The sequence below is a fragment of the Macaca mulatta genome, chromosome 16 (assembly GCF_049350105.2).
Source record: "Macaca mulatta isolate MMU2019108-1 chromosome 16, T2T-MMU8v2.0, whole genome shotgun sequence".
Lineage (NCBI taxonomy): Eukaryota > Metazoa > Chordata > Mammalia > Primates > Cercopithecidae > Macaca > Macaca mulatta.
This window is the reverse complement of record NC_133421.1, coordinates 69,928,401-69,940,776: the sequence shown is the minus strand read 5'-3', so window position 1 is coordinate 69,940,776 and position 12,376 is coordinate 69,928,401. Positions and strand designations below refer to the sequence as shown.

The following is a 12,376-nucleotide window of genomic DNA, read 5'->3' as shown; positions in this document are numbered from 1 at the left end:
TCGGATTTCACCTTGGAGGAGGAAGAGTTCAGGCTGCCAGAGCCCGACTAGCACTTCTGAAGATCCTGAAGTGAGCTCCCCTGACTTATTTGGGAAGTTCTGCCGCGCCCCCACCCCACCACAACAGGCTGCTGGAGTCCTGGGACCACCCGGGTCTGCGGCCCAAATCCTTCCTCCCTAAGGGGAGGGGAGGGGTGTTCCGGCCGGGCGGGGTGGGAGGCGGGGCTTAGGAGGGATTGTGACCTAAGTTTGCCCTGGTGACATGGAGCAGATCTAGACTGGAGCCTAAAAAAGGTGACATAAATAAAGGTGTCATAAAGACGGGGCGGGGCGCACACTTATCAGAGGCGTGATGGTCTCAGGGCTGCCAGAATGACTCCCGCTCAGTGCGTGGCGCCAGCGCCTGTCATGTCCCTGCTACCTCTCTGGGGCCCACGGCTCCTCCTCACGTGGCAACTCCTGTGGCTACTAGTCCAGGAGGCTCAGCCTCTGGAGTGGGTCAAACACCAGCTCCAGCTGACCTCTAACACCCTGGGACCTACTGAACGTTGGTCTTCCGGCTTGTCTGATCTCCCACAGGAGACTCCCTATACGCTTACTCCCCGAATTCTGCAAGATGAATATTCAAATATGGATATACTGTATCCCAGCAGCCTGCCTCCAGAACTCCGGGTGAACTCAGATAAGCCTTCAGGGATCCCTGAGGAATTCCAGCAAGAGCCCAAAACTCAAAATCCAGAGACCCTGGAAGACATCCAGTCCTCTTCACTCCAGGAAGAAGCCCCACGGCAGCTTCCACAGCTCCCTGAGGAGGTAGAACCTTCTTCAACCCAGCAGGAGGCCCCAGCTCTGCTTCCAGAGTCCTCTATGGAAAGTCTAGCTCAAACTGAACCAAATCATGAGGTGACAGTTCATCCTCCAGGTGAGGATCAAGCTCATTATAACTTGCCCAACATTACAGTTAAACCTGCAGACGTGGAGGTTACCATAACTTCAGAGCCTACCAATGAGACAGAATCTTTCCAAGCCCAGCAGGAGGCCCCGATTCAGTTTCCAGAGGAGGCGGAACCTTCTGCAACCCAACAGGAGGCCTCAACTGAGCCTCCAGGTCCTCCTATGGAGCATGAACTTTCCCCCAGTGAGCAGGAGCAGCCAGCTCAGCCTTCGGAGTCTTCTGGGGAGGTTGAATCTTCTCAGACCCAGCAGGAGACCCCAGCTCAGCCTCCAGAAGAGACAGAACCTTCAGCAATCCAGGAAGAGGCCCCAACTGAGCTTCCAGGTCCTCCTATAGAGGCTGAACTTTTCCCCAGTGAGCAGGAGCAGCCAGCTCAGCCTTCTGAGTCTTCTGGGGAGGTTGAATCTTCTCCAGCCCAGCAGGAGACCCCAGCTCAGCCTCCAGAACATCATGAAGTCACAGTTTCACCTCCTGGTCACCATCAGACTCAGCATTCAGATTTGCCCAGTGTCTCTGTTAAGCCTCCAGATGTGCAGCTCACCATAGCAACAGAGCCTAGTGCAGAGGTGGGAACTTCTCCAGTCCCCCAGGAGGCTACAGCTCAGCTCTCAGGGCCAGGTAATGATGTAGAACCTCCCACCACCCAGCATGGGGGCCCACCTTTGCCTCCAGAGTCATTGGAAGAGGCTGGACCTTCAGCAATTCAACAGACTTCAGTTCAATCTCCGGAACCTGTTAATAATGAGAACCCCTCTCCAACCCAGCAGGAGGCTGCAGCTGAGCATCCACAGACCGCTGAGGAGGGTGAGTCTTCTCTAACCCAGCAGGAGGCCCCAGCTCAGACTCCAGAGCTCCCTAATGTAGTTGTAGCTCAACCTCCAGAGCATTCAAATCTGACTCAAGCCACAGTTCAACCTTTGGACCTGGGACTTACCATCACTCCAGAATCCGTGACAGAGGTTGAACTTTCTCCAACCATGCAGGAGACCCCAACTCAGCCTCCTAAGAAAGTTGTATCCCAACTTCCAGTACATCAAGAGATAACAATTCCAACACCAGGTCAGGATGAAGCTCAGCATCCAATGTCACCCAGCGTTACAGTTCAACCTTTGGACCTCGGACTTACCATCGCTCCAGAACCCACTACGGAGGCTGAACATTCTACACCCCTGAAGAAGACTATAGCTCCTCCAAAACATCCTAAGGTGACACTTCCACATCCAGACCAGGTTCAGACTCAGTATTTACACCTAACTCAAGCCACAGTTCAACCTTTGGATCTGGGGTTTATCATCACTCCAGAATCCACAACAGAGGTTGAACTTTCTACTGTCCTGACGACTACAGCTCCTCCTCCAGAACACCCTGAGGTGACACTTCCACCTTCAGACCAGGTTCAGACCCAGGATTTACACCTGACTCAAGCCACGATTCAACCTTTGGACCTAGGGCTTACCATCACTCCAGAATCCACAACAGAGGTTGAACTTTCTCCAACCATGCAGGAGACCCCAACTCAGCCTCCTAAGAAAGTTGTACCCCAACTTCTAGTACATCAAGAGGTAACAATTCCAACACCAGGTCAGGATGAAGCTCAGCATCCAATGTCACCCAGCGTTACAGTTCAACCTTTGGACCTGGGACTTACCAGCACTCCAGAACCCACTGCGGAGGTTGAACCTTCTACAGCCCTGATGACTACAGCTCCTCCTCCAGAACACCCTGAGGTGACACTTCCACCTTCAGACAAGGGTCAGGCTCAGCATTCACACCTGATTCAAGCCACAGTTCAACCTCTGGCCCTGGAGCTTACCATAACTACAGAACCTACTACAGAGGTTAAACCATCTCCAACCACAGAGGAGACCTCAACTCAGCCTCCAGACCCGGGGCTTGCTGTAACTCCAGAGCCCATTACAGAGACTGGACATTCTACAGCCCTGGAGACGACTACAGCTTCTCATTCAGACCAGGTTCAGACTCTGCATCAAAGCCTGACTGAAGTCACAGGTCCACATACTGAACTAGAACCCACTCGGGATTCACTGGTACAGTCTGAAAGTCACGCCCAAAATAAGGCTTTAACTGCATCAGAGGAACAGAAGGCCTCCACAAGCACCAACATATGTGAGCTCTGTACCTGCGGAGATGAGACACTGTCATGTGTTAATCTCAGCCCAAAGCAGAGGCTCCGCCAAGTGCCTGTGCCAGAGCCCAACACCTACAATGGCACCTTCACCATCTTGTAAGAATCACCTTTCCCCAATTGTCCTCTGTCTCCTGCCTGACATGGCAGCCTTTTCCTGGAGGCCTTCCTGGCTTTCTTTATCTCCCCAAGCCATACTGACAACTGACTTTCTGCTTTCACCTTTGCTTGTCAACTCTCCCTTCTCATTCTCCTTTAATGTTAGGCCCCTTCTCCAGTCTTTTACTTTTACTCTAGCCTTTTACTCGTTTTCTTATCCATTTTTATTTAGCCCCATCACATCATTGCTTAACCACTGCTCTCCTCCCATTTTTGCTTCACCCTCTTTACAGCAGCCTGTCCCTCTCCCGATTTCAGTGATGAGGCTCTAAGTGGTTAAGAGTTGATTCCGGAGCCAGGCTACCTGGGGTTGAACCCAGGTCTGTTTATTAGGTTGGTGACCCAGAGCAAGTTATTCTGCTCTGTGACTCAGTTTCCTCACCTTTCAACTGGGGGTTATGCTAGTTCCCATTTCATAGGATTGTTGTGAAATGTAGGTGAGTGAATATATGAAACACTTCATCAGTGCCTAGCATATGTAGGAGTGTTGGCTGTTCACATGATTACTCAGTCCTTTAGTTATGTCCACAACTCATCGTTGTCCCTGGCTTTCTATATGTAGCACTCGTTTTGTGTCAAACCCAGGGCCAAGTATGCTACTGTCTCCAGAACATGAAAATGATAGGAGGGAAGAAATAGAATAGGCATAAAAAGGGAGGTATATATAATTAATCACTAAAAGAAAATGCATACTATCGGTACTAGAATTTACCAGAATCTGTGATCCTTGAGGTGCGGAGATCAAGGAAAGCTATATGGATAAGCTAAAACTTTACTTGGGTCTTAAAGACTAGCTGTAATTTGTTAAATAGAAAAAAAATGGGAGTACAGTCTAGGCAAAGGCATGGCTACAGGTATGGTTGGAATTTAGTAGACCAATCTGGCTGCAAAGAATTAGGTGAGGGAGCAATGCAGATATGATTATGTAAAACCTTGACTATCAGCTATAGGAGTTTGAAAGTTACACAGTGAGGTATGGAAAGCCATTGAAAGTTTCCAAGCAAGAGAGGTTAAATTACTAAAACAGGAGAATTATTTTATTTTGTTTTTTGCTTTATGTTCAAGTGTAGACATGCAAAGGATTATTTTAGAATCCATATGTAGAGCGCCCAAAAGGAATAGCTTATTTCAGGGAGACAACATAGAAAGGTCTCGCAAAACGTAGGAGTCAAGTGTGAAGGGGCCAAATCAGATGGGTTGTAATAAGAGTGGAAAGAAAAAGCCTAGGATGTTTCAGCAGAGGGCAAAGCTTTGGTGCTACCTGGCATAGGGTTTCTTTCTACTTATTTATTGATAGTGATAAGCTTTTGCCCATTTTTTCTGTTGAATTATTTACCATTTTTGTATTGATTTGTAGGAGTTTGTTTAGACACATAAGTGCTTTTTGATAAAATACTTACATTCAAAGTAATTAACTGGCATCGTCTGTCCAAGAGATGGGACGGATAGGAAGTTAAGCTTCCAGGAGATGCCTCATCATTTGTGCCAGTGGCCCCGCATTGTTTCTTGATGAATTGTGCAAACTGGGAAGCTGATAGCTCTGGAAATGAGAAAGCAGGTGTTATTTTCTGTAACTGAATATCCCTGACAAGTTTGCCACGATTCTTTTACTTATCCTGTTCATTCTTTTCCTACCTATTCAAGGATATAAACTGTGTTTCTTCACAGAAATTTCCAAGGAAACTATATTTCTCACATTGATGGAAATGTATGGAAAGCATACAGTTGGACCGAGAAACTGTGAGTATATATTCTCTCTGAATATGACAGAAAACTAACTGCATTGTAAGATCCTTCTCGGTCCAGAATTTTGAGGTCAATACCTCTGAAAAAAGATATTTCCCCTCCATTCCCCAAATCAGCCTCTGTTGATTGCAATCCTATGGTTTTTTTAAAATTAAATTTGGTAGGCTCTCTTTAAGAGGCAACTTAAATTTATTTATCATACAAATAATACATGGTTATATTCTCTTTTTTCCTCTTTTTTTTTCAGAGTCAGGATATTACTTTGTCCCCCAGGGTGGAGTGCAGTGGCACAATTACATCTCATTGCAGCCTTCACCTCCCAGCCTCAAGCGATCCTCCCACCTCAGCCTCCCAAGTAGCTGGGACCACAGGTGCATGCCACCACGCCCACCCAATTTTGTATTTTTTGTAGAGACAGGGTCTTCCCATGCTGCTTAGGCTGGTCTTGAACTCCTGAGCTCAAGTTCTCCTCTCACCTTGGCCTCCTAACATCCTCATATTACAGGCAGGAGCCACTACCCCCAGCCCGATTCTATTTTTAATGTGTAAAAATGCAATAACAGGTATAACAAAAACCCTCCTTGTGCCCTACTCCCTCATCCCTGAGGTAATGCTACTCTGCATTTAGTGTACATCCTTCCAGACTTTTTCCCATTTGCCTACATACATATTTACATAAAGCAAAATAGATTTGCTGTGTGATTTTAAAAATCTTTTTTCTTTACATAAATGGTAACATCTTGCAATTTGATTCTTTCCCTTCATGATATGCCTTAGATTTCTTTCCTTCCCAGTACTCAGATGGTGACCCCATTCATTTAAACTCCTGAATCATCCATAGTCTGGATGCATCATAGTTTATTTAATAATTCCCCCATTGATGAATGTTTAGATTATGCTTAGTTTTCTTGTTACATGCATTGCTGCAGTGAAATCCCTGTACATGCTTCTTTGTGAACATGGGCAAGTATTCCTGTAGCATAGATACCTAGAAATGGAATTGTTGAAGTGAAGACTATGTAGATATAAAATTTTAATTGCCCTCAAAAATGTTGTGCCAACTTACTCTAAGTTGGAAAATACCCAGCGGTGAAAATGTGTGGGGAGATGACATCATTCATTTCCCCACACCTTTTCACCGCTGGGTATTCTCCAACTTTTTGTTGATGTTATGGATGAAAAAGGGATTCCACCTAAATTTGAATTTTTCTGATTACTCATGAATTTAATTAAATATCATTATATGTTTATGGAACATTTGTGTTTCTTCTCTGAGTATTCTATCCTTTGTTCTTTTTCCTGTTGAATTGTTTTATCCTTTTCTTACTGATTTGTAGAAGAAATTGATTTAGACACAGATGATTTTGGAAAAAATGCTTACATTCGAAGTAACTGGCATTTTTCACAACAGTTTGTGTGTCACATTACCAGTTCAACTTACATAGACAAGCCATACATGAGTTCTAAATTAAAAATAAAACACATGCTAGGTGCGGTGGCTCACGCCTGTAATCCCAGCACCTTGGGAGGTCTAGGCAGGTGGATCACCTGAGGTCAGGAGTTTGAGACCAGCCTGGCCAATATGGTGAAACCCCGTCTCTACTAAAAATGCAAAAATTAGGCAGGTGTGGTGGTGGGTGCCTGTAATCCCAGCTACTTGGGAAGCTGAGGCAGGAGAATTGCTTTATTTATTTTTTGAGACCTAATTTTGTTCTTGTCGCCCAGGCTGGAGTGCAATGGTACGATCTTGGCTCACTGCAACCTCCACCACCTCCACCTCCTGGGTTCAAACGATTCTCCTGCCTCAGCCTCCCGGGTAGCTGGAATTACAGGTGCCTGCCACCATGCCCAGCTAATTTTTATATTTTTAGTAGAGACAGCGTTTCACCATGTTGACCAGGCTGGTCTTGAACTCATGACCTTAGGTGATTCACCTGCCTTGGCTCCCCAAAGTGCTGGGATTACAGGTATGAGCCACCATGCCAGGCCAGAGCTACATTTTAAAAGCAAGACAATTATTACAAAAGTCAGGATAGTTGTTACCTAATTTGGGTTAGAGAGAGGGATTTGATTGGAAAGGGGCACACTGGGGCTTCTGGGATGCTAGCAATGTTCTTTTGTAACAATATGGGTATCTCCTTTTTAATTATTAAACTGAATATTTGGCCAGGTGAGGTGGGTCATGTCTGCAATCGCAACACTTTGGGAGGCAGAGACAGGAGGATCACTTGAGCCAGGAGTTTGAGACCAGTCTGGGTACAGAGTGAGACCCTGTCTCAGAAATTAAATTAAATAAAATACAAAGAACACTGATGTCCTGTACACTGTATGCACATTGTAGTTCTCACATTTTTTTTGATGGGGGTAAAAGGTTGAATGGCTTCACTTGCAGCCCTGACATGGTTCCATGTGGGGCTTTCATTAGGTTTGGGAAAAGAGGAGAAAATGGAAGTTCTGCTGATCTTGGTGCCACCCAGAGGTGGATTCTAACAGGGACTTTGGGATCTAGAGAGGAGGCAGTTTGGTGGGAAGAGTGGGTAGGGGTGTGCTTGTGTGTGTGTGCGCTTTCCTGTGTGTGCCTGTGTGTGTGTGTGTGTGTGTGTGTGTGTGTAGTGGTGGACAGAGATGGACACAACAAGGAAAATGTAAGGAAAGGTTTGAATGAAAGCAGAGCAGATACCACCGTCTTGAAATGACCATGACCCAGCTTTCCCCTACATGCAGGACATAGTCCTGTGTGGCAAATAGTTGTACTTTGCATTTTAATCTAGAAATAACTTTTTCATTTTCCAGAATTCTCAATGAAAATTATTTGACTGAATTACATAAAGATTCATTTGAAGGCCTGCTATCCCTCCAGTATTTGTAAGTTAGTTAATCACATTTATGAGTTTTTAGTCGTATTATCTGTAAAATGAATAAGGGGTTCAAATTAGATAATCTCTAAGATTTCTTCCAGCAATAAAATTCTGCAATTCTGTAGGTTTGTATAGGGTCTCAGCCCATCTCTAGCATTAGCTATGTCCTGTGCATTTTCAGTTTTTAAATTATATAGACAAAATGCAGACAGAAAAAAGTTTCACATGGTAAGAAGATCTGAGCAGTGACTGACACTCATATGAACCTTGTTTTATAAGGGTTCACACACCATCTTCTTCTATTCAGTCTACAACCAATAGATCAAATCTAATCTATGGTCTATTTTTAAATAGCCCATTAAGTTAAGAATGCTTTCTGCATTTTTAAAGGACTATGAAAGTAAAAGAAAAGAAAGAGAAATATGTGAGAGAGATCATATGTAGCCCACAAAGCCTAAAATATTTACTGTCTGACTTTCACAAAAAAATATTTGAAAAAGTTGGTTTAGTAGGATGAAAGGAATTAAAGTTAACTTCAGATTGTTGCCTAAAGGAGAAGAAAATATAGACCACCTACATTCATTTGAACATCATTAATCCAGAAATTTTTGGTAATTTAATATGAATTAACAGTAAATATTAAAAATCAGCTGAATTGTATAAATAATAGAACAAGAATATTAAGCTACCAATAGAATAGACTGGTATTAAGGGTTTCATTTCAGGAATTGTTATATGAAAACAGATGTTTAAAATGATGGTTAAGTGGTAGAGCTAGAAATGTTTACACTAAGAAGCATACCAGAAATGCCCCTAACTCTTCACCAACTACAAAATAACTGTCTCCCCAGCCCTGTTACCAAGAAAGGGATACCTGCATAGTATTTCTGTCTGGTTAGAGACAAGAAAATACTATGTTCATTGCTATGGAAGCTTGATTCTTATCCTTTGTCCATAGAGGTGTGTATGTCGTTAATCCTTATTAAGCTCATTAGTGATGCTGTTTTGCAAACAGATTCTTTCAAATGTAGAGGAATTAAGGCAAGTGGATATAAAGACCCTCAAGTGGATGCCAAAGTGCTACAGTGGCCATGAAGTAATAAAACTACATTTCCTTTAAAATAGTCATTTTCCTTCTACTCCCCCAGTTATTCATTTATTTAACAAATACTTGAATTTGCTTTATTTCCATGTGTCAGTTTTAAACATGGTGGGCAATGCAGATGAGCAAAACCTAGTCCATGCTTGCAAGGAGTTTATGCTCAGAAGAAATGGGATAAAAAATAACTACATTAAAAAGAAGAAATGGATGTGGGCATGAGGAGGGATACATTGTTTCTGGAGCATAGAAAAGGGGAAAATGCCTTCAATCTGGACCCAGGAAGATGTTACTAGAACAATGCCATTTGAATAGGACTTTGAAGGGCCATTGTGTAACATCGGACAGACATCTTAGGGAAAATATTCTAAACTTGCAAAAGGAAAATGGGAGAAGGGCAAACCACAGGAAAGTGTTCGAGGAATGCCATGAGTACCTGTAGAGTACAAGGAGGGAGAGTAGGAAATTGGAACCAGATCTTCTAGGGCTTTGAATGCCCAGCTGAGGAACCATCATGGGGAACTGTGTTACCACAGCAGTGCTGTAGATAGATCTGCATCACAATCACTGAGAGGGCGCGTTAGAACTCAGTTCCGGACTCCGCCCTCGTGGTTACTGATTCAGTTGGTCTAGAGTGGGACCAAGAATTTGCATCTTCAATAATTTCCCAGGAGATGCTGGTCTTTGCAAACCACTTCTGGAGAGTTTATCTGATGACTGTGTGCAGGATAGTTTAGGAAGGGAGAGACTAGAGATGGAGACATCAACCAGACAGCGTTACACCATCCAGGTAAAGAGGGAGGGACAAGCCCCATCACTGTATAACTGAAGAAATTGCTTTCATGAAATATTAAAGCAATATAAAACCAAAAATGAGTTTCTATTAATATGATAGAAATTGATTCTATGAATATGATTTGAATTAGTTCAAAGTTATGTGTTAGTTAAAGGGGTAACTTCCTTTCAAATGATGTGAAAGGATGTCTTTTATTTCTTCTGATACTGAACTGGCTTAGGAAAACAGACCTAAACTAGGAAGGTGTATAAATGTGAGGCTATTTTTTTTAGTATTAGAAACTATATGTAAAAACTTTGAGCTCATAATCTAGGATTTGATGAGACTACAAAAGGGCATCTAATCAAGTCTGCTGCTCTCAGGAAAAATTCATTCCAAAGTCTATTAAGATGTATATTCTATTTATGAAAACCATGAAGGTGAGACTCTAGGAGAGGTATGGGCAGGGTTAGGGGCTCTGGAAAGTTCAAACACAAGTCGAGACATTTAGAGTTGAGATGAAAAATGTGTATTCAATATTATTCTAAACTCTTGCTATTATTCATACTAATCAACCTCTAATAACTAATCAAGGCAATATTTTTCTTTTACTTTTTCCTAGAGATTTATCCTGCAATAAAATACAGTCTATTGAAAGACATACATTTGAACCACTACCATTTTTGCAATATATGTAAGTTACAAATATAACTTGATTACATTTGGAATTTTTATAAAACTTAATTATAAACCTCTTTGAAATACGATTAAAATTTTACCAGTAGGAAGCTACTAAAATTATATAGCAAATCCTTTTTGTCTCAGCAAAGATTAGTGTGAGAATTACAAAGATCATAGTGAATCATGAGAAAGCAGTGGTTCTCAACTGGTGTGATTTTGTACTCAGGTGACATTTGGTAATGTCTGGATACAGTTTTGGTTGACAAAACTGTGGGTGTGCTCCTGGCATCTAGTGGGCAGAGGCCAGGGATGCTGCTAAACATCCTCCAAGGTACAAGACAAATGCCCACAGCAAACAGTTATAGAGTCCAAAATGTCGATGGTACTGAAGTTATGAAATCCTGTTCTAGAGAAATAAAGATCACTTATCACAGGTATTTACTGAGCATTCACTGTTTTGTAGCTAATACACCACATGTGCAATGCTAAAGTATAAATCATAAGCCAGTATCTTCCACAGTGAGATTTCCTTAGTGCATAGAGAAAGGATTAGGGTTATGTTCCATCCTATATAAATTAGAATCACAGCAAATGATAAATGTTCTGAAATTTTTTTTTTATTTTGGCTTGTGTCTTTTTTTGTAGAAATCTTGGTTGCAATTTACTCACAGAACTGAGCTTTGGAACATTTCAGGCCTGGCACGGAATGCAGTTTTTACACAAGTTGTAAGTGAAATAGAAGATGAATACATGTAAACAACTATTTATGTATAAAAATACATACAATTATTGGTTAGCTGGGTACAATTCCATTATGAACTCTGAAAAGGATGTCTTAAGATCCATTCATTTTTCTCAAATGGGGAAACTAAGGTACAAAGAGGCCAAGAGACGTACATAGCTTATATATGACTTGCTCTGCTTGTGCTAGTTCTGACCTTTGGCATGGGCAAGAAAAGGCATCAAACAAGTGACCCTCAAATTAGCCTTGTTGCTGGGTAAGGTGGCTCAGGCCTGTAATCCCAGCACTTTGGGAGCCACATGTTCTCACTTACAAGTGGGAGCTATACATTGAGTACATATGAACAAAGAAAGGAACAACAGGTACTGGGGAGCTGTTGTTCCCGTGGCAGGTGGGAGGAGGGTGAGAATCAAAAAGCTACCTATTGTGTACTATGCTTATTACCTGGGTGACAAAATAATCTGTACACCAGACCCCTATGACATGCAATTTACCTGTATTAGAAACCTGCACATGTACCCCTAAACCTAAAATAAAAGTTATAAAAAATAAATGAAGGCTGGGCGTGGTGGTGGCTCATGCCTGTAATCCCAGCACTTTGGGAGACCAAGGTTGGTAGATCACCTGAGGTCAGGAGTTCGAGACCAGCCTGACCAACGTGGTGAAACCCCGTCTGTACTAAAAATACAAAAATTAGCCGGGCATGGTGGTAGGTGCCTGTAATCCCAGCTGCTCAGGGGGCTGAGGCAGGAGAATCGCTTGAACCCGGGAGGCGGAGGTTGCAGTGAGCTGAGGTCATGCCATTGCACTCAAGCCTGGTGATAGAGCGAGACTCTGACAGAGATGGGGTTTTACCAAGTTGGTCAGGCTGGTCTGGAACTCCTGACCTCAGATGATCCGCCCGCCTTGGCCTCCCAAAGTGCTGGGATTACAGGCATGAGCCACCATGCCTGGCCAATAAATGGAAATGTTGACTCAAAAGAAGGAAGGGAGGGAGGGAAATGAAGAAAGAAAGAGAAAGAAAGAAAAGAAAAATGTAAAAACCCGTAAAGTTAAAGTAAACCCTTTTTCTTCCTACAGATTAAGCACGAGTTCAGATTACAGCTTTGCTTCTTTTTTCTTTCTTTCTTTTCTTTTTTTTTGGGGGGGGGATGGAGTTTTGTTCTTATTGCCCAGGCTGGAGTGCAATGGCACGATCTTGGCTCACCGCAACCT

General features: G+C 42.9%; 1 protein-coding gene across 1 annotated transcript in view; it reads left to right on the top strand.

Moving 5' to 3' along the window:
• The first annotated feature begins 372 nt into the window (after positions 1-372).
• The window catches only part of LOC714675 (leucine-rich repeat-containing protein 37A3), a 31,465-nt gene continuing 19,461 nt past the window's right edge, over positions 373-12,376 (top strand). The window contains exons 1-7 of the mRNA XM_077972162.1: positions 373-1,182; positions 1,354-2,271; positions 2,629-3,200; positions 4,929-5,000; positions 7,800-7,871; positions 10,361-10,432; positions 11,065-11,145. Coding sequence (XP_077828288.1) covers positions 373-1,182; positions 1,354-2,271; positions 2,629-3,200; positions 4,929-5,000; positions 7,800-7,871; positions 10,361-10,432; positions 11,065-11,145 — 2,597 coding nt within the window. The remainder of the gene's footprint in view (positions 1,183-1,353; positions 2,272-2,628; positions 3,201-4,928; positions 5,001-7,799; positions 7,872-10,360; positions 10,433-11,064; positions 11,146-12,376) is intronic.